The 27,500-nt window shown below is 54.7% G+C and overlaps 7 protein-coding genes across 8 annotated transcripts in view; 2 read left to right on the forward strand and 5 right to left on the reverse strand.

The window, feature by feature from the left end:
• The window catches only part of PTSG_06594 (uncharacterized protein), a 4,628-nt gene extending 2,827 nt beyond the window's left edge, over positions 1 to 1,801 (reverse strand). Inside the window, exons 1-6 of the mRNA XM_004991923.1 lie at positions 1,412 to 1,801; positions 1,199 to 1,259; positions 863 to 951; positions 571 to 686; positions 281 to 321; positions 1 to 4 (exon numbers count right to left, since the gene is read on the reverse strand). The exon at positions 1 to 4 is cut by the window's left edge and continues 93 nt beyond it. Of these exons, the coding sequence (XP_004991980.1) occupies positions 1 to 4; positions 281 to 321; positions 571 to 686; positions 863 to 951; positions 1,199 to 1,259; positions 1,412 to 1,497 (397 nt within the window). The 5' untranslated portion in view covers positions 1,498 to 1,801. The remainder of the gene's footprint in view (positions 5 to 280; positions 322 to 570; positions 687 to 862; positions 952 to 1,198; positions 1,260 to 1,411) is intronic.
• A 56-nt stretch (positions 1,802 to 1,857) lies between these two features.
• Positions 1,858 to 7,962, forward strand: PTSG_06595 (gamma-glutamyl transpeptidase). The gene is made up of 16 exons (XM_004991924.1): positions 1,858 to 2,283; positions 2,451 to 2,517; positions 2,762 to 2,896; positions 3,129 to 3,452; positions 3,685 to 3,793; positions 4,146 to 4,224; positions 4,519 to 4,622; positions 4,942 to 5,067; positions 5,332 to 5,465; positions 5,691 to 5,764; positions 5,993 to 6,093; positions 6,479 to 6,598; positions 6,743 to 6,787; positions 7,004 to 7,096; positions 7,333 to 7,443; positions 7,635 to 7,962. The coding sequence occupies exons 1-16, from the start codon at positions 1,980 to 1,982 to the stop codon at positions 7,710 to 7,712; spliced, it is 2,004 nt and encodes a 667-aa protein (XP_004991981.1). The 5' UTR covers positions 1,858 to 1,979; the 3' UTR covers positions 7,713 to 7,962.
• On the reverse strand, positions 7,888 to 12,916 carry PTSG_06596 (uncharacterized protein). Its single transcript, XM_004991925.1, has 12 exons — positions 12,786 to 12,916; positions 12,484 to 12,539; positions 12,195 to 12,289; positions 11,992 to 12,079; positions 11,617 to 11,712; positions 11,401 to 11,451; positions 11,114 to 11,167; positions 10,859 to 10,930; positions 10,572 to 10,649; positions 10,103 to 10,212; positions 9,008 to 9,888; positions 7,888 to 8,650 (listed from the first exon to the last, which is right to left on the reverse strand). Exons 1-12 carry the CDS (start codon positions 12,862 to 12,864, stop codon positions 8,028 to 8,030), a joined length of 2,283 nt encoding a protein of 760 aa, XP_004991982.1. The 5' UTR covers positions 12,865 to 12,916; the 3' UTR covers positions 7,888 to 8,027.
• Positions 12,917 to 13,299: 383 nt separating this feature from the next.
• PTSG_06597 (uncharacterized protein) lies at positions 13,300 to 17,368 on the reverse strand (the record flags this gene model as incomplete). Its single annotated transcript, XM_004991926.1, has 7 exons — positions 17,232 to 17,368; positions 16,811 to 17,010; positions 16,599 to 16,631; positions 16,266 to 16,389; positions 16,031 to 16,097; positions 15,518 to 15,663; positions 13,300 to 15,218 (listed from the first exon to the last, which is right to left on the reverse strand). Exons 1-7 carry the CDS (start codon positions 17,353 to 17,355, stop codon positions 13,300 to 13,302), a joined length of 2,613 nt encoding a protein of 870 aa, XP_004991983.1. The 5' UTR covers positions 17,356 to 17,368.
• Positions 17,366 to 20,563, forward strand: PTSG_06598 (uncharacterized protein; the record flags this gene model as incomplete). Its single annotated transcript, XM_004991927.1, has 8 exons — positions 17,366 to 17,617; positions 17,765 to 17,940; positions 18,078 to 18,131; positions 18,294 to 18,432; positions 18,793 to 18,809; positions 19,013 to 19,064; positions 19,394 to 19,735; positions 19,764 to 20,563. Exons 1-8 carry the CDS (start codon positions 17,542 to 17,544, stop codon positions 20,561 to 20,563), a joined length of 1,656 nt encoding a protein of 551 aa, XP_004991984.1. The 5' UTR covers positions 17,366 to 17,541.
• A 696-nt stretch (positions 20,564 to 21,259) lies between these two features.
• Positions 21,260 to 26,080, reverse strand: PTSG_06599 (the record flags this gene model as incomplete). Of its 2 annotated transcripts, XM_004991929.1 has the most annotated exons (8): positions 21,260 to 23,716; positions 23,970 to 24,133; positions 24,315 to 24,430; positions 24,618 to 24,687; positions 24,824 to 24,857; positions 25,110 to 25,154; positions 25,281 to 25,480; positions 25,972 to 26,080. In XM_004991929.1, 8 exons carry the CDS (start codon positions 26,078 to 26,080, stop codon positions 21,320 to 21,322), a joined length of 3,135 nt encoding a protein of 1,044 aa, XP_004991986.1. In that variant the 3' UTR covers positions 21,260 to 21,319. The 2 variants fall into 2 exon arrangements, with proteins under 2 accessions (XP_004991986.1, XP_004991985.1); XM_004991928.1 differs by lacking the exons at positions 25,110 to 25,154; positions 25,281 to 25,480; positions 25,972 to 26,080 and having other exon boundaries at positions 24,824 to 24,980.
• Positions 26,081 to 26,294: 214 nt separating this feature from the next.
• PTSG_06600 (uridine kinase) overlaps positions 26,295 to 27,500 on the reverse strand; it is a 4,552-nt gene continuing 3,346 nt past the window's right edge. The window contains exons 12-14 of the mRNA XM_004991930.1: positions 27,314 to 27,436; positions 26,940 to 27,021; positions 26,295 to 26,806 (exon numbers count right to left, since the gene is read on the reverse strand). Of these exons, the coding sequence (XP_004991987.1) occupies positions 26,565 to 26,806; positions 26,940 to 27,021; positions 27,314 to 27,436 (447 nt within the window). The 3' untranslated portion in view covers positions 26,295 to 26,564. The remainder of the gene's footprint in view (positions 26,807 to 26,939; positions 27,022 to 27,313; positions 27,437 to 27,500) is intronic.

Raw genomic sequence — 27,500 nt, forward strand, 5'->3', positions numbered from 1 at the left:
GCATCTGAAACACGTGGCGTTCATGCATACACACACACACATGTGTGTGTGTGTGTGTGTGTGTGTGTGTGTGTGTGTGTGTGTGTGTGTGTGTGTGTGTGTGTGTGTGAGCGTACGTGTGGTTGTGAACGAGAATGCAAGAACAAGATCAGTGCAAATGAGTTGCACGCAGCGAACATACAAACAGTCTCTCCCACGTTAACGCGCGCGCACACACACACACACACACAACACAACGCAGCAAGAAGGTGTGGTCGCAGTTGTGTGCATGTATTCTCACCGAGCCTTCCGTCCACCCCAGATCTTCACGCAGTAGTTCATCTGTCACATGTGCGCAGAGGGAAGAAGAGGCGACAACTCGGCGTCAGCAACGCTGTAAGTGCTTCGTGCACCCCATGCACACACAAACAAATGGCAAATAAAACAACACACACGCACGCAAACCCAGACAGACAGACAGGCAGGCAGGCAGGCAGGCAGGCAGGCAGACAGGCAGGCAGGCAAACAGATAAACGGACAGACAGACAAACACACACAGAGACACACAAGCACATGCCAGAGCACACCCACCGGTCTGGATGAATGCGTCCACGATGGCGGCGCGGAGGCGATCGGGAAACTCCGGCGTGTCTTCGCTGTCAGGCGACATCTTGTCCAAGCGCTTGCGGAGTTCGCGGGGCAAGTACCTTCAGCGTCAATGGTGGCGATGCGGGCAATGGAAGCGGTGGTATTAGGTGGCGTTGGCGTTGTTGTTGACGGTTTTGTTGGTGAGCGATGATGGTGTTGAGAACAAGTATGTGTGTGTGTGTGTGCGTGTGTGTGCGAGACGGGCAAGTGCCCCATTTCCGACGATAACACTTACGTTTTCACAATTTGTGCGGCGGCCTCAGATCCGTGGCCGTCAAACACGAAGAAGGCGCCTGTTTCCTTATCGCCGTGGAAGATGCCAAACTGGGACGGAGGGGAGAGGGAGTGTGTGTGTGTGTGTATGAGTGAGGGAGTGAGGGAGAGACAGTGTATGTGTGAGACAGAGACAGACAGACAGACAGACAGACAGACGGAAGTTGGAGAACCTCTGTTGAGCTCTGCACAGCGCACAACTGGGATAGCGCGCGCACACACACACACGCACACACACATGGCACAGCCCCTTCCCTCTTCTTCTGCTCCCCTCACTTTCTTCCGCTTGCTTGCTTACCTCACACATGTCTTGATCTTCCATCGTGGCGCGGTATCCCTGAATGGCATATGTGCCACACCTGTCATGCATCCATGCACACATATCAGACACGATCGGACGAACCTACGGCACAGAGTTCACAGCAGCACATGCCGTGGGCACACCACGATACATAACACAGCACACAGCACAACACACACACACACACACACAGCACAGTGCACGGCTCACGAGAGCTTCTGGGATGGCGAGGCTGCCTCTGATTTCGCAGGCTTCTTTACAGGCCGCCGAAGCAGCTGAGAGCCTTGCTGACCCATAACAGCGTGAAATCCAGATCGCAACAAAGGTATGGGGAAGAAAAAAAAAAACCAAACCGATCGGAGAATCTAAAGCGACCCCTCAACCGCCACAAGCAACTTGGGTTCCACCACCCACACGCTCGCACGCTCGCGGGTGGTTTCCTGCCACACACGCTCACACACGCTCACACGCGCTCACACTCTCTCCCTCTTATCGCCCTCGCTCCCTCAGGTCGGGCCTGCACAATCGGGGTGAGCTGCAACGTTCTTGGATGCGGTGCAGGTTGCTTGCGTTTGTTTGCGTGTGATGGGCTTGCAGAGGATCAATTGAAGATATGGCAATTCGTCACGACTCCCACAGCCACAAACGCAAACAAAGGAAGGAAGGACGTGCAAAAGGCGCACTGCTGTGCACTTGAGCTCCACTTGCGTTGTTATCGCTTGCCAGCCTCTCTCCCCCGCTTGACTATTGCTTCCCAATACGCCCACGTTCGCCCGAGATGGCGAGCAACAACGCGTACCAGCCGCTGGAGAGTGTGGAGGACGATGAAGCGGAAGACCAGTACATGCAGCCTGAAGGCACAGCTTCCACGAGGAGGAACTTGATGCCGCACCATCATGTGGACGATGATGTTGACGATGGAGACAGTGACTTTGATGTGGAGGTGCAGCCGTCAGCAGCACACGCAAAGGATGGGGACGAGGAGGAAGATGGCGTCGGCCACGTGGTCGGAAAGCCATGGCATGCTCGCACAACAGTACGGCGGTTCATCATCATCTACGGCATCACTTTTATCTGCGCAGGTGCGCGGCGTGGGGGATGGTGGAAAATCGTGGTGGTTGGCGTCGCGCTGCTGCTGCTGCTGCTGTTGTTGTCTTTTGCTGCTTGATGTTTGCCATTGCCGAGTGCTGGCTCTGTTGCATGCTGCATTTGGTTTGCCAAAGTTCACCTTGCACGCTTCTGGCAACAGTACTGGTCCTGGTGGCGGTTATTGTGGCCAACAGCAACGCGCACGAGTCCGTCGGCTACAAGCACGGGTGTGTGTGTGTGTGTGTGTGTGTGTGTGTGTGTGTGGAGGCATGTGTGTGTGCATGTGTGTGGGTGTGTGGGTGTGGAAGTGTGTATGTGTGTGTGGATGTGTGTGCGTGTGCTTTTGCATGCGTGTGAGCTTTTGTGGTGCTGGTGCTACCACTTGCGTGAGTGCGTTGGACCAAAACATGCATCGTGCAGTTGCTGTCACCCACACTTGGTACTTGTATGTTTGCAACACCTGCACGGCAGGGCTGTTGCTGCGGACGTGGGCATCTGCTCTGAGATTGGCAGAGACATCCTGAAAAAGGGCGGAAACGCCGTGGACGCCGCCATCTCCACCACGCTCTGTCTCGGCGTGGTGAATGGCCAGAGCAGCGGCATAGGGTGTGTGTGTGTGTGTGTGTGTGTGTGTGTGTGTGTGTGTGTGTGTGTGTGTGTGTGTGTGTGTGTGTGTGTGTGTGTGTGTGTGTGTGTATTTGTGGCTATGAGGATTTGAACCCCCTGTTGGTTGGTCCAATGTTGTGAGTACCACCAACGTTCCCACTTGCATATTCTCATCCCCTCATCCCTTCGTCCACCCAAACCATGACACCACACAACACGGCGGCGTGGGCAGGGGCGGCGGGTTCATGCTGGTGCACAACGGGACCACGGGCGCATCGCACGTCATCGACTTCCGGGAAATGGCGCCAGCCGCCGCCACGAGCCACATGTACAGGGCATTCAACGCCTGCCTGAGCCACGACGCAGCCGAGCAAGAGTTGTGCGCGTCGCGTGTTGGCGGCCTTGCGTCAGGTGTTCCTGGCGAATTGCGCGGGCTTGAGAAGGCGTGGCAGCTGCACGGCCGGCTCAGCTGGTATGACCTCGTCATGCCAAGCGTCGAGCTTGCACGCAACGGCTTCAAGGTGTCGGAACACATTGCAGCCAGCATTGAACAGAGGTGCGGGCAGCAACAGCGAGAGGACGCACATGTTTGGCTGTGGCGAACCTTGTTGTTGACATGTTGATGTCGATCTTGAAGCGGTGCTGTTGACATGCTTGCGTTTGTGTCAATGTTGCTGTTGACATGCTTGCGTTTGTTTCGTTCGCTGTTGCTGTTGATCTTGACGCTGTTGCTGTTGCTGTTGCTGTTGATCTTGATGTTGATCTTGATGTTGGTGTCGCCGCTTCAGTTATGACCGTGCGCGTCCGGCGCTCCGCCGCCTGTTTGAGCAAAACGGGCGCCTGCTGAAGGAAGGTGACACCATGAAGCGTCTAAAGCTCGCAGACACACTCGAGAAGGTAGGTGTGTATGTGTGTGAGTGCATGTGGTGTGATGTGTGAGTGCATGTGGTGTGATGTGTGTGAGTGCATGTGGTGTGATGTGTGTGAGTGCATGTGGTGTGATGTGTGTGAGTGCATGTGGTGTGATGTGTGAGTGCATGTGGTGTGATGTGTGAGTGCATGTGTGTGTGTGTGCGAGTGCATGTGGTGTGATGTGTGAGTGCATGTGTGTGTGTGTGCGAGTGCATGTGTGTGTGTGTGTGTGTGCGAGTGCATGTGGTGTGATGTGTGAGTGTGGTGAATGTCGGCGATTTGGGTGTCTTCGTTGAACCCTCATCGTTGCCCCCTCGTCCTGGCTGCGGTGCTGTAGGTTGCGCGTGATGGCGCGTCTGTGTTTTACGAGGGAGAAATTGCACAGGGGATTATCGAGGCACTCAGCAATGACTCAAGTGAGATGGCGAAGAAAGAGAGAGAGTGGATGTGTGTTGCCGTGGATATGTGAGACAGAGAGAGAGAGAGAGAGTTTGGTGTGTATGTGTGTGTGACAGAGAGAGAGTTGGGGCTTTTCATGAGCGATTGACGCCTGTGATGTGGCGAGAAGACAAAGCCAACTCCGCAACAGCGGGCACACGATTGAACATGTTCACGTACATTTTACTCAGTTACATGTCACCACACATACACACACCGCACATACACGCAACACATACACACATGTACTCCCTCGTTCCTCCCTCATGCAGTCCCTGGCATCATGACGTTGGATGATCTCCGCAACTACACGCCAGTGGTGCGAGATGCGCTCACATTCAACTACGAAGGCTTCGACCTCTTCCTCGCACCCGCGGTACAGCCTGTGCCCTGTGTGTGTGTGTGTGTGTGTGTGTGTGTGTGTGTGTGTGTGTGCGTTGTGTGTGCATGAACGTGTTGTGAATGCTGTTGCAATTGCGTTGTCCGGCTCTCAGCATCCCACAATCTACCGCCGCTGCCACCGCGAATCACGAACCACCCAAACAACACGCAACCACCACCCCTCTCCCGCCGTTCACACACACACACACACACACACACACACACACACACACACACACACACACACACACACACACACACACACACACACACACACACACACACACACACACACACACACACGCCACCCTCAGCCTGCCTCTGGGAGCGTGCTTGGGATGATTCTGAACATCCTGGACAACTACAACCTGACCGGCACCACCCCCAACGAGCTCACCTGGCACCGCATCATCGAGAGCTTTCGCTTCGCATACGCCCAGGTGTAGGTTGTGTCTTGTGTGTGTGTGTGTCTGTGTGTGTCTGTGTCTGTGTCTGTGTCTGTGTCTGTGTGTGTGTGTGTGTGTGTGTGTGTCTGTGTGTGTGTCTGTGTCTGTGTCTGTGTGTGTGTGTGTGTGTGTGTACTTTTATGTGTGGTTGTACGTGATTTACGGTGTATTGTGCACAAGCCCTGTCATCCTCCATCCACCACCGCTGTACCCTCACGCCACCCCTCCCATCCTCATCACCACGTCCCATCACCGCAGCGAACAAAGCTTGCAGATCCGTGTTGTGGCGAGACGTGCACAAACACGACGCTCTGTGACCGCGTCACGTCGTTGCAGCAGGAGATGCTCAATCGATCCCAGGGCGTGCACTGGCACAACCGTATCACAAACGTGTAAGTCGGCTGCATGTGTGTGAGTGTGTGTATGCGTTGTGTGTGTGTGTGTTTGTGTGAGTGTGTGTATGCGTTGTGTGTGTGTGTGTGTTTGTTTGTTTGTTTGTTGTGGACGTATTGAAGACCATGGGTGTGTGTGTGTGTGCGATGCGCTACACGCATGAAGACAAACGGCGTGTCGGCACTGGACACTCACAACTGGCAATTACGACTGCTGCTCAACAGAACACACCACGATCCAAAGTATTACGGTGCAGATTACGACATCGAGCCCACACCCGGCACCACCCACCTCTCTGGTACAGTCGCAGTCGCGTCATCTGCGAGCGATTATGGTCTTGTCCATTCGTCGATCTCGTTTGCTCCTTTTCTGCCACCTTTGATTCACCACACTGCCCACCCGGCCATCCATCTACTTGCTCCACACTGCACACCTTTCTTTGCTCCACACACACACACACACACACACACACACACACACACACACACACACACACACACACACACACACACACACACACACACAGTTGTTGACAGCGAAGGAAACGCTGTTGGGGTCACGTCGACCGTCAATCTCTACTGGGGATCAAAAGTGCTCACCAAACACGGCATCCTCATGAACAACGAGGTGTGTACGGTGATGGTGGTGTTTGTTGTTGTGGAGGATGTGCACGAATGTTTACGGATGCGGTCTTGCAGCCTGCTTGTTCTCGAACATGCGCGATGGTACAGCCATGTCTATGCATCCAATTCGATGATGATCCGTCACTCAACATTGCCCTTTCTCCACCACCACCACCACCACCACCACCATCATCATCATCATCATCATCCATCATCATCATCATCATCATCATCATCATCATCATCATCATCATCATCATCATCATCATCATCATCATCATCATCATCATCATCATCATCATCATCATCATCATCATCATCATCATCATCATCATCATCATCATCATCATCATCATCATCATCACCGCCGTCGCCACCGCCATGTGTAGATGGATGACTTTGCCACGCCAGGTGTCACCAACGCCTTTGGTGTGCAGCCATCACCAGCGAATTACGTCGGGCCCGGCAAGCGCCCGCTGTCAAGCTCTGCGCCCTGCATTGCAGTCAAGGTGATTATTGCTTTGGTTGATGTCGGTGGTCCTGCTGCGATGCTGTGCTGTTGCCAGCTCACGGCACGTGTACATGCACGTTACCCGGCTGACGTGTGCATGCTCGACTCACTACCATCATCACCACCACCATTACGATTGCAGAACGGTAGTGTTCGGGCGGTTGCGGGCGCCTCTGGCGGAACCAAAGTGAGTGTTGGCAGCAGCAAAGCACCTGTATGTGTGTTTGTGTGTGTGTGTGTGTGTGTGTGTGTGTGTATGTGTGTGTGTGTGCGTGTGCCAGCGCACAACAGCTTGTTGATGTGATATGTGCTGCACCTCGCACCTTCTAGCAGACACCAGCCTTGCGCTCTCACCTGCCTACGTTTTTCGCTGACCTTCGCATCCTTGTTGCTACGCCTTCAGATCACCACGGCGACTGCGCAGGTCCTGTTGAACATGCTCAACTTTGGCATGCTCACACGACAGGCCGTCGACAGCCCACGCGTCCACGACCAGGTGTGTGTGTGTGTGTGTGTGTGTGTGTGTGTGTGTGTGTGTGTGTGTGTGTGTGTATGTGTGTGTGCGTGCGTCAGTGTACTTTTCTGCCTGCAAGTTTCCTTGTCTTCAGTCCCCACCCCACCCCCTTGATCTCCTTGTTGCGTTGCTTGCCTATGCGCTGCAACTGCTCCATGTACATCTCTCACATCAAACCTTTGCTCAATTCCCCTCAAAACAATGCGTGGACACTTCAGCTGCTGCCGGACGTTGTTGCCGGGGAGAGGGCGTTTCCCAACAAAATTCGTGTCGCTTTGGAGGCTCGCGGGCACAATTGGGTACAGGTGGACAGCAACGCCGTTACACAGGTCAGCTTCTTCAAAGCGAGCTATTGTGAAAGGAGGAGGAGGAGGACAGACACAATGTGACTGCTTCAATCTATCATCGTCGTAGCGGTTGTGGTCAGGGCATCTACACGCTAGATCAAGTACGATCACAACCCTCCCTCCAACTGACATGTGCTCTCACCGTGTTGAATGTTGAATGTTGGTGTGTGCAGGCCATCTACGTTGACACGGATGGGATCATCTATCCGGCGTCCGATAAGCGAAAAGGCGGACACGCTGCCGGTTATTAGCGCACAGAGACGAGAGAGAGGTGGGGGGGGGGACTGAGTGCGGTGTGTGGTGTATGTTGTGGTTTGAATGAGTGGACGAGTGAATGTAAACGGGCAGAATGTTGCATGTTGTGTAGTATGTTGTAAATCCTGTTTCTTCGCCTCTCCTTCGTTTTGATCACCAACTGATGACGAGCCGGTTGTGCGGTTGTATTGTGTATGTTGCGACTGCATTGAACGTTGAGACCACAATGAACGAACGCAACAACTGAATCCACTGTGCAGATGCACACACATGCACACATACACACATACACACATACACACGCAATGAGATCAAAGCCCTTCCAGAAGCGCAAATGGGTTGGCGGGGCCAGAGGCTTCTCCTTCTTCTTCCTCCTCACTCTCCTCTTCCTCCTCCTCACTCTCCTCCTTGGTCTTCTTCTTCTGCTGTTGCTGCTGTTTCTTGTTCTTCTTCCCTCCACGCTGCTTCCCCTTGCCACGCGCTGCCACCACCTGCTCCTCCTCCTCCTCTTCGCCTTCGTCTTCGTCTTCCTCGTCGTCATCGGAGAGCTTGAGCAACTCCAGCTGCTGCTTCGCTTTGTTCCTCTTGTCCCTCTTCTTCTTCTCCTTGCGCTTCTTGTTCTTCCGTGCTGCTGCATCCATCGCTGTCTCCTGCGCCACATCACCACCATCACCATCGCCATCATCATCGTCATCGGCATCACCACTAGCGCGGCTGACGTGTGCGAGCGAGGGTGGGGCCTGTGGCATGCGCTTCACCTTGATCTTGCCGCCACCGAGCGGGGCAAACTTGGGCTTGACGCTGTCCTCCCACGCTGTCGTGTCGACATGTGTGTCACCTTTTCCTTCGCCCTCGTGATGCTCGCGGTGTGGCGCGTCGCCGTACTTGGCAAAGTAGCCCGGCGGCTTCAGCGACACCACAATGCGGCCCTCAACTGTGTGTGCATGTGTGTGTGCACGTGAGTGAGTGAGTGAGTGTGTGTGTGTGTGTGTGTGTGTGTGTGTGTGTGTGTGTGTGTGTGTGTGTGTGTGTGTGCATGTGAGTGTGTGAATGGCGAAGCAACGGAATACGTTGGATGGTTCACGGCTGCACACACATACACATGATACAAATACAGCCAAACAAACAAACAAACAAACAAACAAACAAACAAACAAACAAACAAACAAACAAACAAATAAACAAACAAACAAACAAACAAACAAACAAACAAACAAACACGCTCATACACGCGCACACACATGCACGTTTGGAACCATGGAATGTTCGAGCAAACACACGGGACACGAACCGCAGTGGCGGAGGAGGTTGTTTGCGGCCCTGTAGGCGTCTGGGCGCGCCACGCGCTTGGTGATAAAGCCGCGCGCAACGGCCCATGCTTCACAGATGCTCCACGCAGACCACGGCTCGTCGTCATCAGGGTCATGCTTGAGGTGCAGAAGCTTCACAAGGTCCACGCGCTCCGCCAGAAACAGCACGGGCGTGAAGGGCTCGCGAACCTGCGCCACAGGGTACAGGCCAGACACAACCTGCAGTGGCTTTGCCATGAGGGATGGGAAGATGAGGCCTGGGCAGTCGCACAGCCGGATGTTGGGCGTGAGAAAGTACGTCTGCAGGTACTTGGTGTGGCCGGGGGTCCAACTCGTCGACACCACCGTCTTGCCCACAATGCTGTTGAGGATGGTCGACTTGCCCACGTTGGGCTGCCCCACCATGCCAATCGTGACAAAGTCCTGGTCGCGCTGCTTCTCTGCTGCGCCCTCAGCCCACCGGTCCTCGGACAGGAACTTGCCCGAATGGCGTGCACCATCGTCGTCGCCATCACCGCCGTCGCGTTGCGTCCGCGTTGTTCTGCCCGAGCCACCAACACTCTTCTCACCACGACCACCCTCATCATCATCATCATCATCATCATCATCATCATCATCATCATCATCATCATCATCATCATCATCATCATCCTCCTCATCGTCGTCATCGTCCACGTCCAACCAGCGGCCCCCGCCCCTCCGTTGCTCCAACCGTGTCTCCTCCTCCTTCAGCCGCGCGTCCACGTTCCTGCGCCACTCGTCAAGGCCAGGCAGCTTCAGGTCCTCCCAGATCTGCAGAAGCTGCTGCATGCCACTCGCAATGCGAAGCTTCCGCCGATGCTTCTTGCGGCTCGCCGGGTTGCTGGTGCGATGGAGGGGGGGGGGGGAGGGGGTGGGGATGTGTATGGTGGGGTGTGAGTTGGAGGGTGGGGTGTGTTGAAGTGTGTACACACATGGTGAGGGGGGAGGGGCAAGTGTTAATGTGTGTTGGTGCACACGGTTTCTGTTCACATAAGCTTGTTCCACTCAACACCCCATACAAGCAGCTATGCCACACCCACATCGCGTGTGCTCACCCTTCGTTCTTGGACTTGAACGAGGCGAATGTGGCAATGTGCACCTCCGGGTAGCGCGTCTTGAAGTATTCGCGCCACGCCGTCGTCGTGGGCTCGCCAACCAAATCACACTGTGTGTGTGTGTGTGTGAGTGTGTGTGTGTGTGTGTGTGTGTGTGTGTGTGTGTGTGTGTGTGTGAGTGATTGTATGTGTGTGTGTGTGTGAGTGAGTGAGAGAGAGTGTGTGTGAGTGAGTGTGTATGTGTGTGAGTGTGTGTGAGTGTGTGGGAGTGTGTGGGAGTGTGTGAGTGATTGTGTGTGTGTGAGTGTGGGAGTGAGTGAGTGAGAGAGTGTGAGGTTGTTAGCACGGGTGACCTCGCGAAAGCAAACGCGATCGCACGTGTGCTCTTGCTTTGGCATTCCCAAGCGCCCGCATCTCGCATCTCCATCTCGCACACGGTGGTGAACAGACAGAGCAATGCATTCCTCACCTTGTTGAGGATGAGGACAATGTGCTTGCCCATCTCTTTCACCACAAAGTCAAACAGCGCCGGCGGAAAGTGCAGGGGCTGCGACGAGGTGACAGTACGCAAGCGTGAAGACGCGCGGCCGTTGTATGTGAGGGACTTGGCCTGGGATTGGGACATGCAGTACACACTACGTTGCAGTGGTTCGCTGCAGTGGTACAATCTAGAAACACACGCACAACCAAATCACGCGAACACACACAAAGAAAACACGCTCACGCACTCGCGTACTCGCGCGCACACGCACCCACCGCGTATCTGATGTCCACGACGAGAAAGACAATGTCGGAGATTTCGAGAACGCGCCAGAGCTGCCGCCACGTCTGTCAGACAACACACACACACACACACACACACACACACACACACACACACACACACACACACACACACACACACACACACACACACACAAGAGGAAGTGTGACCACTGGCGTGCACGAAACAACTGCCCAAAACATGGCGCGCAAGGCAGGCGGTACATGGGGGACGCATCAGCAACGCACCTCCAAGTTGAGCTCAAAGTACGACAACTCCTGGTCGGCAAACTCCTCCTTGATCTGTACGCGTGAAGAGTAGGGATACGTGACTCACGATGAACATTCTGCCGCTCCCACGTGGCAGCAGAGCAAGCGCGATATGTGTATGTGCACATGTATGTATGTGTGTGGGGCGGGGTGTGTGTGCGTGTGTATGCGCGCGCGCGTGTGCGTGTGTGTGTGTGGTGTTTTGAAAGACGTGGGCTGTAGGGGAAACTTGAGCTAGAATCGTGAACTGGGCAGCTGTCACATACCCGCTGGAGGTACTTGCGAAACGCTTCTTCCTCCTGCGCAAGGACCTTGGCCTAAACACCGGCAAATGCACGCACACAGACACACTCGCACACACGTGAGTGAGTGGGGGTATTGGGTGATGCATGCATGCTGACAGCAAGCATGGACGTAGCGGTGACACACTCAATGCGTGCGTGGGTGCACAAGCAGCGAGCAAAAAACACCACGTGGCTCACCTTGGACATGTTGTAGTTCCATGCCGGGCGCTTTGGCATGTCGAGCGCTGACCCGGGGCGGTAGAAGGTGTCCACGTCCATCTCCAGGCCTTCCTCCTAAGATTGGCAAGGATGGCGCGAACAAACGTGGTGGGCAAGGTGAACTTGACGAGATGCGACTTGACTGCAACGGCAACTCACACCAATGTCATGGCTTGAAATAGAAGACGCAAGCACCAGACACAAACACCGGAACAGACACACACAGAAACACCGGCACAGACACAAACACAGGCACAGACACAAACACAGGCACACATTCACGCACACACACACGCACACGCACACACACGCACACACACGTACACGTACACACACACATGCACACGCACACACCTTTGGCAGCATCTTCAAGGGCTGGCGAGAGAGGCGCTTGCGGCGTTCCAGCTCCTCGCGTGACTCTTTGGCAAAGCGAAGCGCAAACCTGTCGGCCACATAAAGTAACACGCAAGCATGAGCAGCATGTCACGGTCATGCAACTCTCTCATAAACTGGTAGCGACCACGCGACAGCATTCTCAGTGCAAGTTGTTCACTCACCGTTTGGTGTCTTGCTGTGGGTCCATGTTGACTTCATGGTTGGCTTTGATGATGGCGTCAATGTCAATCTCCAGGGCGCCCGTCTTTTCCTCGCCCTAAGCATGGATGGTGTGATACAGATTTGACAAGGAAGGCAGTGAAGGATGATGAGAAACGGTCACAAAGGGCGATGAGAAAGGGGTGATGAGAAGGGAAGTGAAAGAGTGATGAGAAGGAGAAGCGATAGGACACGATAACAGACGAATGAAGTGACTGTAAGCATGCACCTGCACACGCACGCAAAGTGTACCTTTTCGAGTTGTCGTGTCTGTCGGTCCTCGCCTTCCTCCTCATTCAGCCTGCGCTCTGCCAGTGTGAATGTGTGTGTGTGTGTGTGTGTGTGTATGTGTGTGCAGCCACAACCATTTCCCCACAGCAATCACAACGTCAGCGTCCACGTCGTGTGCGGGGCTTGCGTGAGCTGCAACACAGATACACACAAACACACAAACACACACACGCAAACACACGCAGAACACATACATACATACACAGACAGACACACACACACACACACATACACGCACACATACACACACGCCGTTGCCTTACCTTGCCGCGCCTGCCTGCGTTCCCGGCGCGCCTTGAGCTGCGCCTTCTTCTGCTTCGCACTGAACGGCTTCTTCCCCATATCCGCTGCTGTCGCTCACTTGTCTTGTTGGCTTCTTGCGTCTTGTGTGTCAGCGAAAATGCGAGGAACCCCTTAATTCAGTCTGTACTGATTTCAGTCCCTTGCTCGTGTTGCTGTCTGTCTTGCTTGCTTTTTTGCTTGTTTACTGGACGTTTGTGCCACATCTCAGCGAATGGAAGAACAATTATTTGAGGGCAAGTGAGAACAAGAGCAAGTAACACACGGCGCAAGGCTGTCGCCTTGTTGCTCTGCGTGATTGGTGATGTGATAACAAAAACCTAAGCCTTGCTTGGAAGTGTAAAACGAACGAGAGAGCAAAATGGCAATGCAGGTTGCAACGACCAACGAACCGAGGAACAATACAAGGACCAGAACAACTAGCTGCATGTGGGAAGACTCTTAAGACTGCAACAGCGTGCCCAACAGTCGAGCCATCTAAGCCACCACATCGTCCTGCACTGAGCTGTAGATGGCATCAATGGAGACCCCGCCCACGTGCGCTGAATCGTGCGGGTCAAGCGGCATCGCGTATTCTGGCGGCGGCGGCAGTCCTGCTGCTGTCGCCCACGTGCGGTGGAGTTGGTCGTACGTATTGCCCGGGAAGGACTGGCTCGGTGCAGCGCTGCTATCTCGCTGCGACCGTGTGCTGCTAGAGCCGGGAGCAAGTGCGCGCTGGTGAGGACCAGACAGCACGCTGTACTCGGGCTGTTCGCTGGAGCGATCGAGGTGATCATAGGACGCTCCAACGTCGCTGGCAAATGGACGGGAGTGAGGACCAGACAGCACGCTGTACTCGGGCTGTTGCTGCTGTTGCTGCTGTTGATGGTGATGCGTACTGGCTGCTTGAATGTCAGCAATCATCGCTGCCTCGGTTGGCCTCATGCCGAGGTGGTGGTAGACGTGCTTCCCGCCACGAGCACCGGTAGGCGCGCGCTGGTGTGGTCCCGACAGCACATCGTACTCTGCCTCATCACCAAACTCTTGTGAGCCACCCCAATGATGCTGCTGTTGCTGCTGTTGATGCTGCTGCTGCTGCTGCTGCTGGTGTGTCGTGCACGTGTCCAGCCGATCGTAGGTAGGTGCCACGAACGGCTGTTGCGGTTGGTGGTCTGTGCTGTTACCCATCATGACCGCATCCATGTTCTCGTACGCGTGAGATGGCGATACAGCACGGCCGCCACCACGATGATGGCGGGTGGTGCCATTTCCAACACCAGTATCACCATGAGGTAACCACAGTGGCGCCCCACTCTCCCCAAACGCTTCGCTGTTGCTGTTGCTGTTGCTGTTGCTGCTGTCCGGGCGCCGGCCACCGTGCAACAGCCCGGCTTCACCGGCACCACTAACGCCACTGTCGCCCCACGCGTCCCGCGGGTGGTGGCGTGCAGGCGCATTGCGATCGCTGGTACTGGCGCCCATGCTACTGTTGTTGTTGCTGTTGTTGCTGTTGGTGTTGGTGTTGCTGTTGTCAGTGGTGTGCCCGTTACGGCCCGTGTCGTTGAGCATGAAGGCAGGATTCACCACGGGGCCAATGCGGTCGCAGACAGCAGCGTCATCACCGTCGTACGGCGCCGCCACGTGTGCATCTGCTGCCTTCTTACCATCTGCGTGTGGGTTCCCTCCGCGCCGTCTCCGTCGTACTAACAACAGCATGACTGCAACCAGCAGTATGACACCGCCCACAGCGCCCGCCGCAACGCCAATCGTCGTGGTGGACGCAGCGGAGGTGGATGGCGAGACGGTTGTTGCACCGGGCATGACGGCGGCAAAGGAGGTCGTCGTGCTTGTGGATAACGAAGGTGGTAATCGCGAGGGTCGTGGTGGTCGTGGCGTGACAGTCGCAGTGGTAGCACTTGCAGTCACTGTCATGGTTGTTGTAGTTGTTGTTGTTGCGGATGATGAGGACGATAATGTTGTTGTTGTTGTTGTCATCGTCGTCGTCGTCGTGGCAGTGGTAGTCATCGTCACACTCGTGGTTGTTGTAGTTGTTGTTGTAGTTGTTGTTGTTGTAGTTGTTGTTGTAGTTGTTGTAGTTGTTGTTGTTGTAGTTGTTGTTGTAGTTGTTGTTGTTGTTGTTGTTGTTGTAGTTGTTGTAGTAGTTGTTGTTGTTGTTGTTGTAGTTGTAGTTGTAGTTGTTGTTGTTGTTGTTGTTGTTGTTGTTGTTGTTGTTGTTGTGATTTCAACGCAGTCGGTGCCGTCTCCGTTCTGTGACACGTAGCCCTGCATACATGTGCACATGACGTGATCTTTGCTAATCGCTGTGCAGGTGGAATGTGCGCCACACCCGCCATTGTCTATCGTACAGGGGCTGGACGGGCAAGTTTTCAGCTGCACGCAGTCGAAGGCATCCACATCTGAACACAGACACGAAGGCACGTGGCATGTGCACCAGCCATGAGCGAGCGGCAGAGGGAAAGACCATGCAAGGCGGGGTGGAGATGGAAAGGGTAGTCGCGTGCAGTGCTGACAGCGCAGACGAGAGAGAAAGGAAGAACGGGTGGGATTTAGGATGCACGCGGGTACAGAGCTGTGCACGGGCAAACACACACACACACACACATACACAGGAATGCTCACAGAAGCACAAGCACACAGGCACAAACGCACACGCACAGCACACACAACACACGTGTGCGAATCGACCATTGCTCACCTGTAGCAATGCAGTGGCAGCCATTGTTGCAAGGATTTGACAATGCTTCGCAAGGACTGGTGCTGGGGCACGATGGGCCTGAGCACTGAAAGTCGCCACTGTAGCACTGTGCATCCTCAAAAGCAGCACCATAGGCACAGTCGCACCTGTAATACACACACGTGCAAAGGGCGCAGCAGCGCATAATGAAGTGTGTGTGCGTGCGTGTGTGTGTGCGTGTGTGTGTGTGTGTGTGTGTGTGTGTGTGTGTGTGTGTGTGTGTGTGTGTGTGTGTGTGTGTGTGTGTGTGTGTGTGTGTGTGTGTGTGTGTGTGTGTGTTAGAACTACGGTGGTTGAGGGCCTGTGTTGGTTATGCTCCTTGCTTCCTTGATTGCACAACCACAAACGCGCACACCAACATGCACCCACACTCACTCACTCACTCACTCACTCACTCACTCACTCACTCACTCACTCACTCATTCACTCGCGCATGCACACGCTCGCACATGCAGAACGCAGCGTGAAACTCACAAGAAGTCCCGGTCGCCCTGGCACGTGCATGCGCCGCCGTTACAGGCGCTGCTGTTGCAGAGATTGACTGACATGATGAACAATGGCAGTGGCCGTGCAGTGCGGGTGAGACAAAACGACTCTCAAAAGGAGAAGGATTCGCGCGTTTGAGGACAGACGGACGGGACTGGGCACAAGCAAGGATTGAAGGCCCTAAATATAAGCTCAAAGTGATGGCATGAGGCTTGTTACTCACTTGGCGTGTATTCGACAGTGAAGGTGATTCGGGTTCTGCGACTTTGGGTGTGTGTAACAGCTGTCTCCTGCTGCGGGTCACAGCTTCGAGGAAAGTCCAGCCGCGTGTTATCGGCTCGGTATGTCTGTCGTAAGAGGCAAGGAAAAGCAAGCACAATACCAGTTGAGCACGTGTGTTGGCGTGCTGGCGTGGAGGATCGAGTTGGAATCCCACTCCCCAACGGTGCACACACACACACACACATACACACACACACACACACACACACACACACACACACACACACACACACACACACACACACACACACACACGTGAAGTGGCTGGGCTTACCCCAAAATAAAGGACGTCGAGTTCCAGCTTCTCCTGTGCCAGGACAAATGGACAAGGCGGACACGGATGTGAGCAAGCGAGCACACACCTTCAAACATGATGACACTGATAATACACCGCACATGCGCTCACTTCAGCCTTTCAGCCTTCTCGGAAGCACAAATGTAGTCGCATGGCATGGCACTTTGACACAGAAAACATGGGCGCCGCACGTTGCGTTCAAAGTCGTCTGCCACAAAGGATTGCCATAGCACACCCCACGTTCCAGGGTTTTGTTGTTCAGAAGGAAACTGGAGGGTTTCAGAGCGTCCCTGGATTTCGAACTCCAAGCGTGCGGTCCTCGCTTCGGCGAACTGCAAATTCAACGCGAGCCTGTGCTCGACCTTTTCCACCCGCAGGCTCACGCGTCCGCCTGGTAATTGGGGGGGGGGGGGCGCAAGGGAGGGCAAAGGAGGGGGAGGGGTTGCGACATGTGGCATGGGAGATGAGGATGTGTGAGTTGAAACGCAGGTTGTGACAGACACAAAGCATACTCACACACACGCGCGCGCATACTCACACACGCACGCATACTCATACACACTCACACACACACACACACACACACACACACACTCACACACTCATGCACACCTTCGCAGAGACCGCTGAGCGAGACAAGGACACCCGTCAGCAGCAGCCACAGCAAGCGCATGCTGCCCTTCTTGCCCTTCTTGCCCTTGGCTCCTCCACATTCGACTTGTCTGCGTTGCCCCATTTCCCAAACACGCTGAACAAAAAATAATTGCACAAAATAATCGCAGGCAAAACGGAAAAAAAAAAGGCACGCACGAGGAGCGACTTGCTTGAAGGCAGAAGCACACACGAAAGCACACGGGCTTTTGTGTCCTGCGGACAGAAGGACAGAAGGACAGAAGGAGGAGACACGGAAGCATTTGTGAGGATGCGACGACCAAGAGCCTTAGTGTGCGTGTGCCTCCTCGCACTGGCAGCATGCCTTCTTCTTCCCACGTGCCAAGGTGCGCCGTTGCTGGAGGGGTGGGAGTGCTGGAGTGGGGGGAGGGGGCTTCGCTCGCCTGCTCGACTGACAGAATGTCTGCATGTCCTGTTGTTCGTGCGCTCACATCAACCATCGTTGCTTTCATCGTTGCTGTCCGTTGTTGCAGCGGGGACCATCAGCATTCGGCTCATCAAAGCGACGCTCAAAATGGGGTCTACAAAACGCCCGCCACAACAAGTGCAGTTTAAAGTTCTTGGATATGGTGGTCGCCTAACTTTTCGGAGAAGCAACGCTGGAACATACGAGTGGCAGACATTCCCGGAAACGGACTTCGATGCCAGCGTGAGTGGGGATTCCAATGCGCACTCCTGCTCTCGCTCTTCAACCTGAGAGTACACCTGCCATTGTCCCAAGCACCAACTTACACTGCATTGATCAACTGCCATGTAACGGTTCTCTTGTGTGTGATATGGCGCTAGCCGAGAATTCACGTTTTCATCAAGGACAGCGATTGGAGCCTTTGGCAGAGGCAGGTGTGTATGGTTTGGAACTGGGTGTGTGCTCCTTGTGCTTGCTTGCTTGCGTGTTCCTTCTAGAGCGGATCCCCCTTGTAATACCAGTAGCTTCCTTCTTGCTCACGCGATCATGAGCTCCCTTGCTTGCGCTTGTACATGTGCACCGGCATCCACGCACAGGCACAGAAAGGGCATCTCGGCTCGAAACGCTTCCATTTCACGAAGGGCAACTGCAGTCAACAGGTGGCTGAGGGAAAGGAGTCAAGAACCGTTTCTTCCAGCACAGCTAAAGTCTTCTACGTCATACGATATTCTCCAAGTCAGTCCCAAGCAGCACTGTGTTGCATGACAAGACCTTGCATCGCTGTTCAGAAGCGTGTGCGCGCACACACACACACACTCATGCACACACACACTCTCTCTCTCCCCCTGTTCACGTTGCGTCGTGCTCTCTTCTCACTGCTCCAGTCAACTTGTGCGAGGAAGGCGCCTGCAGTCCCTTCCCCAGTTCCTGCGAATGCAAGGGCGATCGAAAAGCAGAGTACGTCGAGAAGCTACTCACCACCACCATGCTGTGGCAATGTTGCTGCTCGGGCCCCTTCGCGCGGTTGCCCCTCAATACTCACCAGCGTTGATGTCCTGTCCCTTGTTGCGCTACCATGTGCTGTATGAATTGCAGATGCCATTGCCAATCTCGTGAAATATACCCAAGTTGCTTGAACAAAGATCAAAGCTCAACCGCATGCGCAGACAGTCCCTGCGACGATGGCTGCCTGTGCATCACTGAAGGTGCGTGGCTTTCACACAACCTTGCCACACACACATGTGTCTGTGCACAGAATGTATGGCTGTCGGTTTGTTTTGCCTTTAATCTGCACTGCCTCTTCCATGCGTCTCAGGTACATCTGTACATCCTCACATTCGGCTGTGTGGTGCAGACAAAGGATACAGGTGCGAGGCCATAGCACAATGCCGAGACCCTTGCTTGCAGAATAATGACAGATGCGGCGAGCATTCCATCTGCACGGTGGACTCAGGCCAGGTCACGTGTACGTGCATGGAGGGATACTTCTCTTCCAACGGGGATAGCAAAGACTGCAAGGTACAGGCTTGTGCCCTTACGTGTGCATGCATGTGTGTTTGGTGTGTTTATTATGTGTGTATGGATGTGTGTTCACACGCCTACATCTGCCTGCGTGCTTTCAAGGTCTTTGTGACATGCCACGCATGTGTCAATCATTCACTGCATTGGTTGCTTTCTGTGTGCCGCGTACTGGCAGCTCATCACCACCGCATCCTCGACGAGTTCGTCGTCATCTACGTCAACGTCCACCTCAAGTACAAGTACAAGTTCAACCTCAACCTCAACCTCAACCTCAACCTCAACATCAACATCAACCTCAACTTCAACCTCCACAAGCACCAGCACAAGCACATCGACGTCATCATCCACGTCAACATCCTCCTCTTCGTCCTCCTCAACAGCAACAACAACGGCGACAACAGCTTCAACAAATTCCTCCCGCATCATGCCGAGCTCAAACTCAGCGCCACCATCAACAACCATGAGCGCACCGCCGCCTTCTGCTGCTTCCTCAAGCGCTGGCTCCACCACAACCACCGTCGGTGTTGCATTGGGCGTGATTGGAGGTGTCGCTGTGCTCGTGACCCTCACGCTATTTCTCGTCAAACGAACACGGCGCAAGCCAACACCAGCAACAGCGGCAGGCGCAGCAGATGCCTCTGGCCTTGTCGGCCACGCTGCGACTGTGGCGCCTGTTGTCAACCCCCTGTTCGTGCCCCGCGCGGAGTCTTTCCGCCACGATGACGCGGAGGGTAACAGCAGTATGTACCACGGTGCTCGAGGTGCGTGGATGAACGGCGCCAACAGCGATGACGACGACGTCAGGGGTGACAAAGGACACGGCGATGCTGTTCTCCGTGCACACGGGCACGCGGCCGCTTCCAACACCGCGCCGTTGTGGCTGCCGCCTGCTGCCCATGGAGGCTCTTCACATCAACCTTTCGCTACTGGCAGCACGGATGTTGACGATGAGTGCGACTACGATGACGTGACCTTGGGCGGCATGCCATTGCCACCGCCCCGTCCGCCACGCCGGCCGCAAACAACACACCATCAAGCGCAGCAGCAACAGGCGTACGTGGTGATGGCGCCGCGTGCACATCACCCGCAACATGCTGGCGACCACAACGGCGTGCATTCGCCGCGTCAACACCACCGCCAGCAGCAACAGCAACAGCAGCACGAGCCAGTAGTGGTGGCACCTAATCCGGTGTACAACCACCTTGCGCCAACCGTCGACTTGACACCAGACTACGAGGCGTTGGCGGAACCGCATCAGCGCCCGCCTGTCCTGACCGCAGACAGCGACATCAACGTGTACAACCACCTCGCTACAAACCACGAGTCATCCTCTTCCTCCATTTAAGTTGAGTAAAGGCTTAAAGGGCGTGTGTGTCTGTCACACACACACACACACACACACACACACGCACACACACACACACACTCTCTCTCTCTCTCTGTGTGTGTGTGTGTGTCCGTGTGTGTGAGTCTGTGTGTGTGTGCGTGTGTGCATGTGTATCTGTGTGTGTGTGTGTGTGTGCCTGTGTCTGCTGTGGCTTTGTCGCCACCAAGTAAGCATGCATCCCGTTTTTGCAGGGGCAGGTAAATAGGCCAACGTGACGTGTTATGTCTCCTGGACCCTTGTGAGCATGAGCCCAATACACCGTTAGCATTGTGAAACTGCGAAGGAACACGAATGGATGTACGGGTCACAACACACCCACAGACACGCACAGACACCAGCAACCCTTTTCCACGAGCTGCTGTCGTTGCCATGTCTGCAAGTGTCTTTGCTTCTTCTATTGTTGTGTTGTGTTAAGTTTAGTGTCAACGCGCCCGAAGAGGCTTCGGCAAGGCAAGCTAAGAACAGCTGTAAAACAAACACGAATGTAATCGAGGCACCTAGGGGGATCAAAACAGCGGTGGCAAAGCATCAGGTTAACGCAGCTTCCTATTGAAGAAATGGTGACACCAAGTACAACACACATAGCCACACAGCCACACAACACACACACACACACAACACACACACACACACAACACACACACACACACACAACACACACACGCACACACACACACAAACACAGAAACAACACAACACACACACAGGCACAATTCAAATGGACGTGGACGTCTCGTGGTCTGTGAGGTGGCTGTACACGTTATCCGATGTGGTGCCGCCATCACGCTTGTCATGTTTGCCTGCAGGCTGTTGCTGTCGCCTGAACATGGGCACGCGGCTGTGCGGTTCAGACAGGACATCATACTCCGCAACGTCAGCAGCGCGCGCTGCATCAAGACGGTCGTACATGTTGCTGGTGCTGGCGGTAGTGGTGGTGGTCGTGATGCTGGTGCTGGGCTCTGTCGCGTAACCTGCGGAACTCCCTCCTCCTCGCGTCGCGCGGTGATGTGGTCCCGCCAGCACATCGTATTCCGGCTGCTCTGCCACGCGATCAAGGCGATCATAATCCACGCCACCATTACCACCACCTCTGTTATTGCTGCTGCTGCTGCTGCTGCTGTTTCGGATTGGCGTCGTGGAAACGCCTTCCAGCCGGTCGTATGTGTCGCTGCCAACATGGCTGTTGCTCAGGGCTGCATCAAGACGATCATAGGTCGTGTCACTGTGGCCACCAACGTCCACAGGAGTTGCATCCTCTCGCCGTTGTGGGCGAGCCAACACATCGTAGTCTGCCTGTTGCTGCGGGTCTTGATTAGCTGCTTGGATGGCGGCAATCATCGCAGCCTCCTCTGCTCTCACCCCAAGGTGATGATACGTGTGCACATCATGCTCATCAGCCTGCATGCGGGCACGCTGGTGCGGCCCCGACAGAACATCGTACCCTTGCTGTTGTTGCTGTTCGCTTGCTTGGAGGCGCTTTGGTTTCTGCGCGCTCGCATGCTGTTGAGGGCGAGGCTGACTCGGATTGTGCGTGTGCTGTTGCTTGCGCTGTTGTCGTGGACGTCGTCCCTGCTTGTGCTGCTGCTGCTTGTGCTGCTTGTGCCGCTGCTGCTGCCTTGGCTGCTTCGAATCTGACTGCTGCTGTTGGTGCGCCCCAGGCCTGCGACCCCGCTGTTGATCGCCCTGCTGTCGCTTGCGCTGGTGTTGGCTGCTCCTTGGCGGCCTTTCTCGCGGCACTTGCTGAGGCTGATCGGTCGGTGCATGTGCAGTCGTGCACGCATCCAAGCGATCATACGTGGGCAGCTCCGCTTCCGTGCTTGAAGCGACATGCGGCAGTGAGCTGTCATCTGTCTCGGATGAGGACAGCCCATGCAACTCCGCTGTGGCGAGCACATCGTCGAGTATCAAACTGCCGCTTGACGGAAGCCCCGCGCGTGCTCGTGCCCGCAATCCTGCCGCCGTCACGGCTGCCAGCCCCCGTCGCTGCTGCTTCCGCGCGGGCGGTTTTGCTGGGTTCTGCTGCTGCTGGCGTTGCTCTTCGTTGCCATCACGCCCATGTTCCTGCTGTTGTGGGGAGGGTTTCCGCTGGATCTCCCACCGCTTTGGCGGCTGCTTGTGTTTGCGCGGCCGTGCTTGCTGTACGCCGCGCTGCGGCTTCACAGCTGCGCTTGGCATGCGCTTTTCCTGCGGCACAACGCCGCCAGCGCCGGCTGACGAGGCGCTCGGCAACCACAGCGGGGTGCCATAATCAGGCACCTCGTCGACATTAGTGTCGTTGCTGCTGGTGTCGCTGGTAACAACTGGCGGTGGTGGCGACTTGGCTGCAATGTTGCCTCGCTGCTTCAGCATCTCATTGTGGGGTGCCGCATTCTTGTTGTGGCTGCTGCCACCAGCACGTGGGAGCCGACTCGCCTGCTGCGCACCTGATGTCTTTGTCCACGCTTCCCTTGCCTGCAGGCACGCGCCAGCATTGGGCCCGCTGCATTCGCTGCTCTTGTTAGGGGGTGCAAAGAGCGGATTGAGAATGGGCGGGACGGTGGCCACCTCTTCAAAGGCACCAGCCCCGTGTTGCTGGAAACGCTTGCGCCGTCGTCGCCTCACCAGCAGCAGCACGAGGACAACAAGCAGCAGCGCACCACCGGCCGCACCAGCAGCAATGCCAATGGTGGTGATGGAGGCAGAAGAAGATGATGACGACGCTGACGCAGCTGTCGTTTGCGCTGCCGCTTGAGTTGTCGTGGCGTTGGATGTTGATGTGGAGGTGGACGAGCTTGTGGATGTGGATGTGGATGTTGATGTGGATGTGGAGGAGCTTGTGGATGTGGATGTGGATGTGGATGTGGATGTAGACGTAGAGGTTGATGATGTTGTTGATGTACTCGTGCTTGTGCTTGTAGACGTTGACGTTGATGTTGACGTTGATGTTGAAGTGGAGGTGCTTGTCGAAGTGCTTGTGGAGGTTGAGGTGGAAGTGCTCGTGGTGGTGCTTGTGGAAGTGCTCGTTGATGTTGATGTTGACGTTGATGTTGACGTTGATGTGGAGGTGCTTGTGCTTGTGCTTGTGCTTGTGGACGTGGTTGAGGAAGACGACGTCGAAGTAGAGGTGATGAGCTGCAGGCATGTGTGTGTGTGTGTTGGTGGTGGTTGATGGTGGTTAACAACGTTTTGAACACGAGCAATAATTTGCCAATGCATGCAAGCAAGCAAGTGAGTACACCCCTACACCCTATGTCAGCAGTGGTATGGATGACATCAACCTCAGACAGGAACGGACCACTTCAAGCGTTCCCTATGCACCACACGCAACCGTGTTGACAAGGCATAAACAAGAGCATGTGCTCCTGTGCGCATGTGTACATCACACCTGGCAGTCATCGCCGTCGCCACTCATGGACATGTATCCAGCCACGCACTCGCAGTGCACGCGAGCAGAGGCCACACTGCACATGGAATTATCCCCACAGCCGCCGTTGTTCTGCGTACACGGGTCGGGACACAACGGCAGCGCAAGGCAGTCATAGTTGTCGTCTGAAACGACATGACACACATGTACAAGCACCAAGACCACACAGGTAGCTGTGAGAAAGAGGTGATACCTCATGCACAGTCGGTGCCAGTCAAGCACAACAACGCACCAAAGGCAAGCTGTTGTTACGCACACACCACACACACACACACACACACACACACGTATACACATGCGCACTACCTGTGGTGATGCAGTGGCAGGTGCTGCCGCACACGTTTCGGTTGCACGGGTTGCTGGTGGGGCTACTGCTGACGGAGGGACAACTGTCCTCAAACACCTCTCCCACGCAGTCACACCTATATACACACACACACACACACAAAACCACGCGCACACACAAAACCACGCGCACACATGGTAACGTATCGTGAGTGAGCGTGGCAACCAGGCAACCAGGCAACCGCCACCAGTAGCAAACACGCATCACAGCACTACACAAGCACACAACAAGCACACACAGAATGAGTGCACAGCACAACATACCTGACTTCGCGATCGCTGATGCATGTGCACGTGCCAAAGTCCTTACAGGCGTTTGCATTACAAAGGTTGGCTGCAGGGGAGGGGAGAAGGCATTTTGTTGTGTAAATTGGTGAATGGTGTCAGAGAGCAAAGTGGATTTGAGAACGTGCGAGTGTACTGCTGCGCAAATGTCAGTTCCGTCAACACCCATTGCAATGTTCACGTACTCGGGCGGAATCTCAGGCGGAAGTCGAAGTCGATCTGGGATGTAAAAACTGCGCCGTTGTATTCTGATTCGTACATTCTTGAGGCGTGCATGTCCTTCCGTTTGTTTTGGCAGCCATTTTGGAGATTGAACGACACTGTTTCCATCTCATACACCTGTCACCCAATGCCATCCAATGCCGCGATACTTGTCGTGTGAGTGCAATCTTCACGTGGACGACAACCGTTCCATGCATGTATCATGGAAATCAAGCAAGCGTACAGACTGGATATGCGAGTGTTCCTCACTTGATCGGGGTTTGCGTCGTATGAGTAGGTCACAATGACTTGGCCCTGACAACGAAACGGGAAGAAAAAGAACACATGGGTGAGGACATGTGAGAAGAAGCTGCAACCCCACCTGGAATGTCGCATCCTGAACGCAGCTCACCAAACAGCGCAACACAGGACCATGCGCACCGTTGCATCAAAGTCGTCTGCAGAGAAGGAGCGCCACTGCTGGTTGTTCCAGACATCGCTGTTGGTGTTTTTCGAGGGGAACTGGACCTGTTCATTGTGGCCTATCACTTGCAACTGGATCCGCACCGTTGTCAGTGGGGAACTGTTGCCGACATAATTGGTGAAGATGACTTGATCCACCGAAATGCTGATCTCCCCGCCTGGAGCGTCGATAGACGTGTGTATGTATGTATGTATGTATGTATGTATGTATGTACGTATGGATGGATGGATGGATGGATGGATGGATGTATGTATGTATGTATGTATGTATGTATGTATGTATGTATGTATGTATGTATGTATGTATGTATGTATGTATGTATGTATGTGTGTATGTGTGTGTGTATGTGTTTGTATGATTGTGTGTATGTGTGTTTGTGCGTGTGCGTGTGAAATGGTGACACCAATGCATGTGAGTTGTTGCGGTGGCGATACAACCCTTGCAAGAAGACACGGTCAAGAACAACCTTGGAGAGGCAAAGACAGTCAATACAGACAGACAGACAAGAGACAGACCGACAGACACAGACACACACAGACAGACACACAGACACACACAGACACACACAGACAGACAGACAGACACACACACACACACACACACACACACACACACACACACACACACACACACACACACACCACGCACCGTGGCACGGGGTGAGGAGAAAAAGGAAGCAGCAGGCCACGAGGCCCACCACCACAGCAGACCGCTGCATCGCTCTTGCTAGCAGCAGATGGTCGTAGTCGTCGCGCATCAACTCCAGTGTTCCCACCACTCAGCCGTCGTGGTAGCGTCGTGCTGGTAGCGTGGTCGTGGTCTTCACAGGACAGCAAAACCAAGACGAAGAAGGAGTGCGAGGCGCACAGGGAAAATGCTTGCTCCATTCTGTGCTGCTTCTTGCTTGCTTGCAGGCACCAAATACCAAAACACAGCATGCACGGGTTGAAATCCTTCCATGCACACCAGTGTTTTTTTTGTATCGCATCGCCGCGTGCTTGCTCCCATTCCTCTGTCACTCTGTGTTGTTGTCATTCAATTGTCATCACCCACCTCAACCCAAGCCACACAACACCAGCCACCCCACATTGCCAGCAACACACATACATGCATGCATCAAACAATCATCAATTGGCGCGAAAGTGGCACACACACAGAGCATAAACACACACACACACACAGAGAACATAAAGAGCACGCAAGACAAAGCTTCGCAACAGCAGCAAAAGCGAGCGTGTGCGTCACTTTGGAGACGTGCCCTTGATGGCTGTGGTGCCATAGAAGCGGTCACCAAAGTTTCCAAAGCCAGGAAGGATGTGCAAGTCATCATCCAGGTCGGTGTCGAGGTTGGCGGCAACGATGGTGACTTTTGGGTAGGCGTACGCCACGGAGCACACGCCCATCTTGCTTGCAAGCAACGTCACCAGTACAATGTTTTCCTCCGCCACGCCGTGGTCCAGTAGCACCCGAATGGCCATGATGGCTGCGCCAAAGTGGGGGTGGAGCAAAAAAGGGGCGTGGGTGAGAAACATCTGTTCAGCTGCTCAACATGCGACAACGACAGAAAGCATGTAAATCACGCAGACTCAGCTTCTGTTTTTGTGCCGTTGACGCACCTGCTTGCCCTGTTGCGATGCTCGCGTCGAGGAGGAGGACTGTACTCTTGTGAATTTGCTTCGGCAGCGATTGGTGGAAGAACTACAAAAGCGCGCGGAAGGGGGTGTGGGTGAGTGAGTGAGTGAGTGGGTGAGTGGGTGAGTGGGTGAGTGCGAGCGTGATGAGAATGGACGTTGGCATCACCGCGCCACATCGTGCACGGAACGGCACAAAGGCGGCTCACACGAGGTCACACACACGCAGACAGACACACACACACACACACACACACACACACACACACACACACACACACACACACACACACACACACACACACACACCACCACAGACACACACAGACACACACAGACACACACACACACACACCAACCTCTGGCTGGCCCGAGGAAGGGTTTGTCTGGATGAGGAGCTGACCCACAGCAATGTCCCGCACCATGTCGCGCAGAACCTTCTCCAGCGGCAGGCCCGCCCGCACAATGGCAACGCCAACCAGCTGTGCCGTCGTGGGGTGGTGTTGGTGATGGTGGTGGTGATGGTGGTGGTGTTGGTGGGTAGAT

Source organism: Salpingoeca rosetta, assembly GCF_000188695.1.
Source record: "Salpingoeca rosetta unplaced genomic scaffold supercont1.18, whole genome shotgun sequence".
Lineage (NCBI taxonomy): Eukaryota > Choanoflagellata > Craspedida > Salpingoecidae > Salpingoeca > Salpingoeca rosetta.

Coding starts and splice junctions, on each gene's coding strand:
- PTSG_06596 (XM_004991925.1), bottom strand. CDS start 12,864: ATGGGGAAGAAGCCGTTCAGTGCGAAGCAGAAGAAGGCGCAGCTCAAG. Junction 12,540..12,785: donor ACGCAGGCAGGCGCGGCAAG/GTAAGGCAACGG, acceptor TCACACTGGCAG/AGCGCAGGCTGAATGAGGAG. Junction 8,651..9,007: donor CAACCTCCTCCGCCACTGCG/GTTCGTGTCCCG, acceptor ATGCACACACAG/TTGAGGGCCGCATTGTGGTG.
- PTSG_06595 (XM_004991924.1), top strand. CDS start 1,980: ATGGCGAGCAACAACGCGTACCAGCCGCTGGAGAGTGTGGAGGACGAT. Junction 5,466..5,690: donor CACAACCGTATCACAAACGT/GTAAGTCGGCTG, acceptor GCTGCTCAACAG/AACACACCACGATCCAAAGT. Junction 6,788..7,003: donor GCGCCTCTGGCGGAACCAAA/GTGAGTGTTGGC, acceptor CTACGCCTTCAG/ATCACCACGGCGACTGCGCA.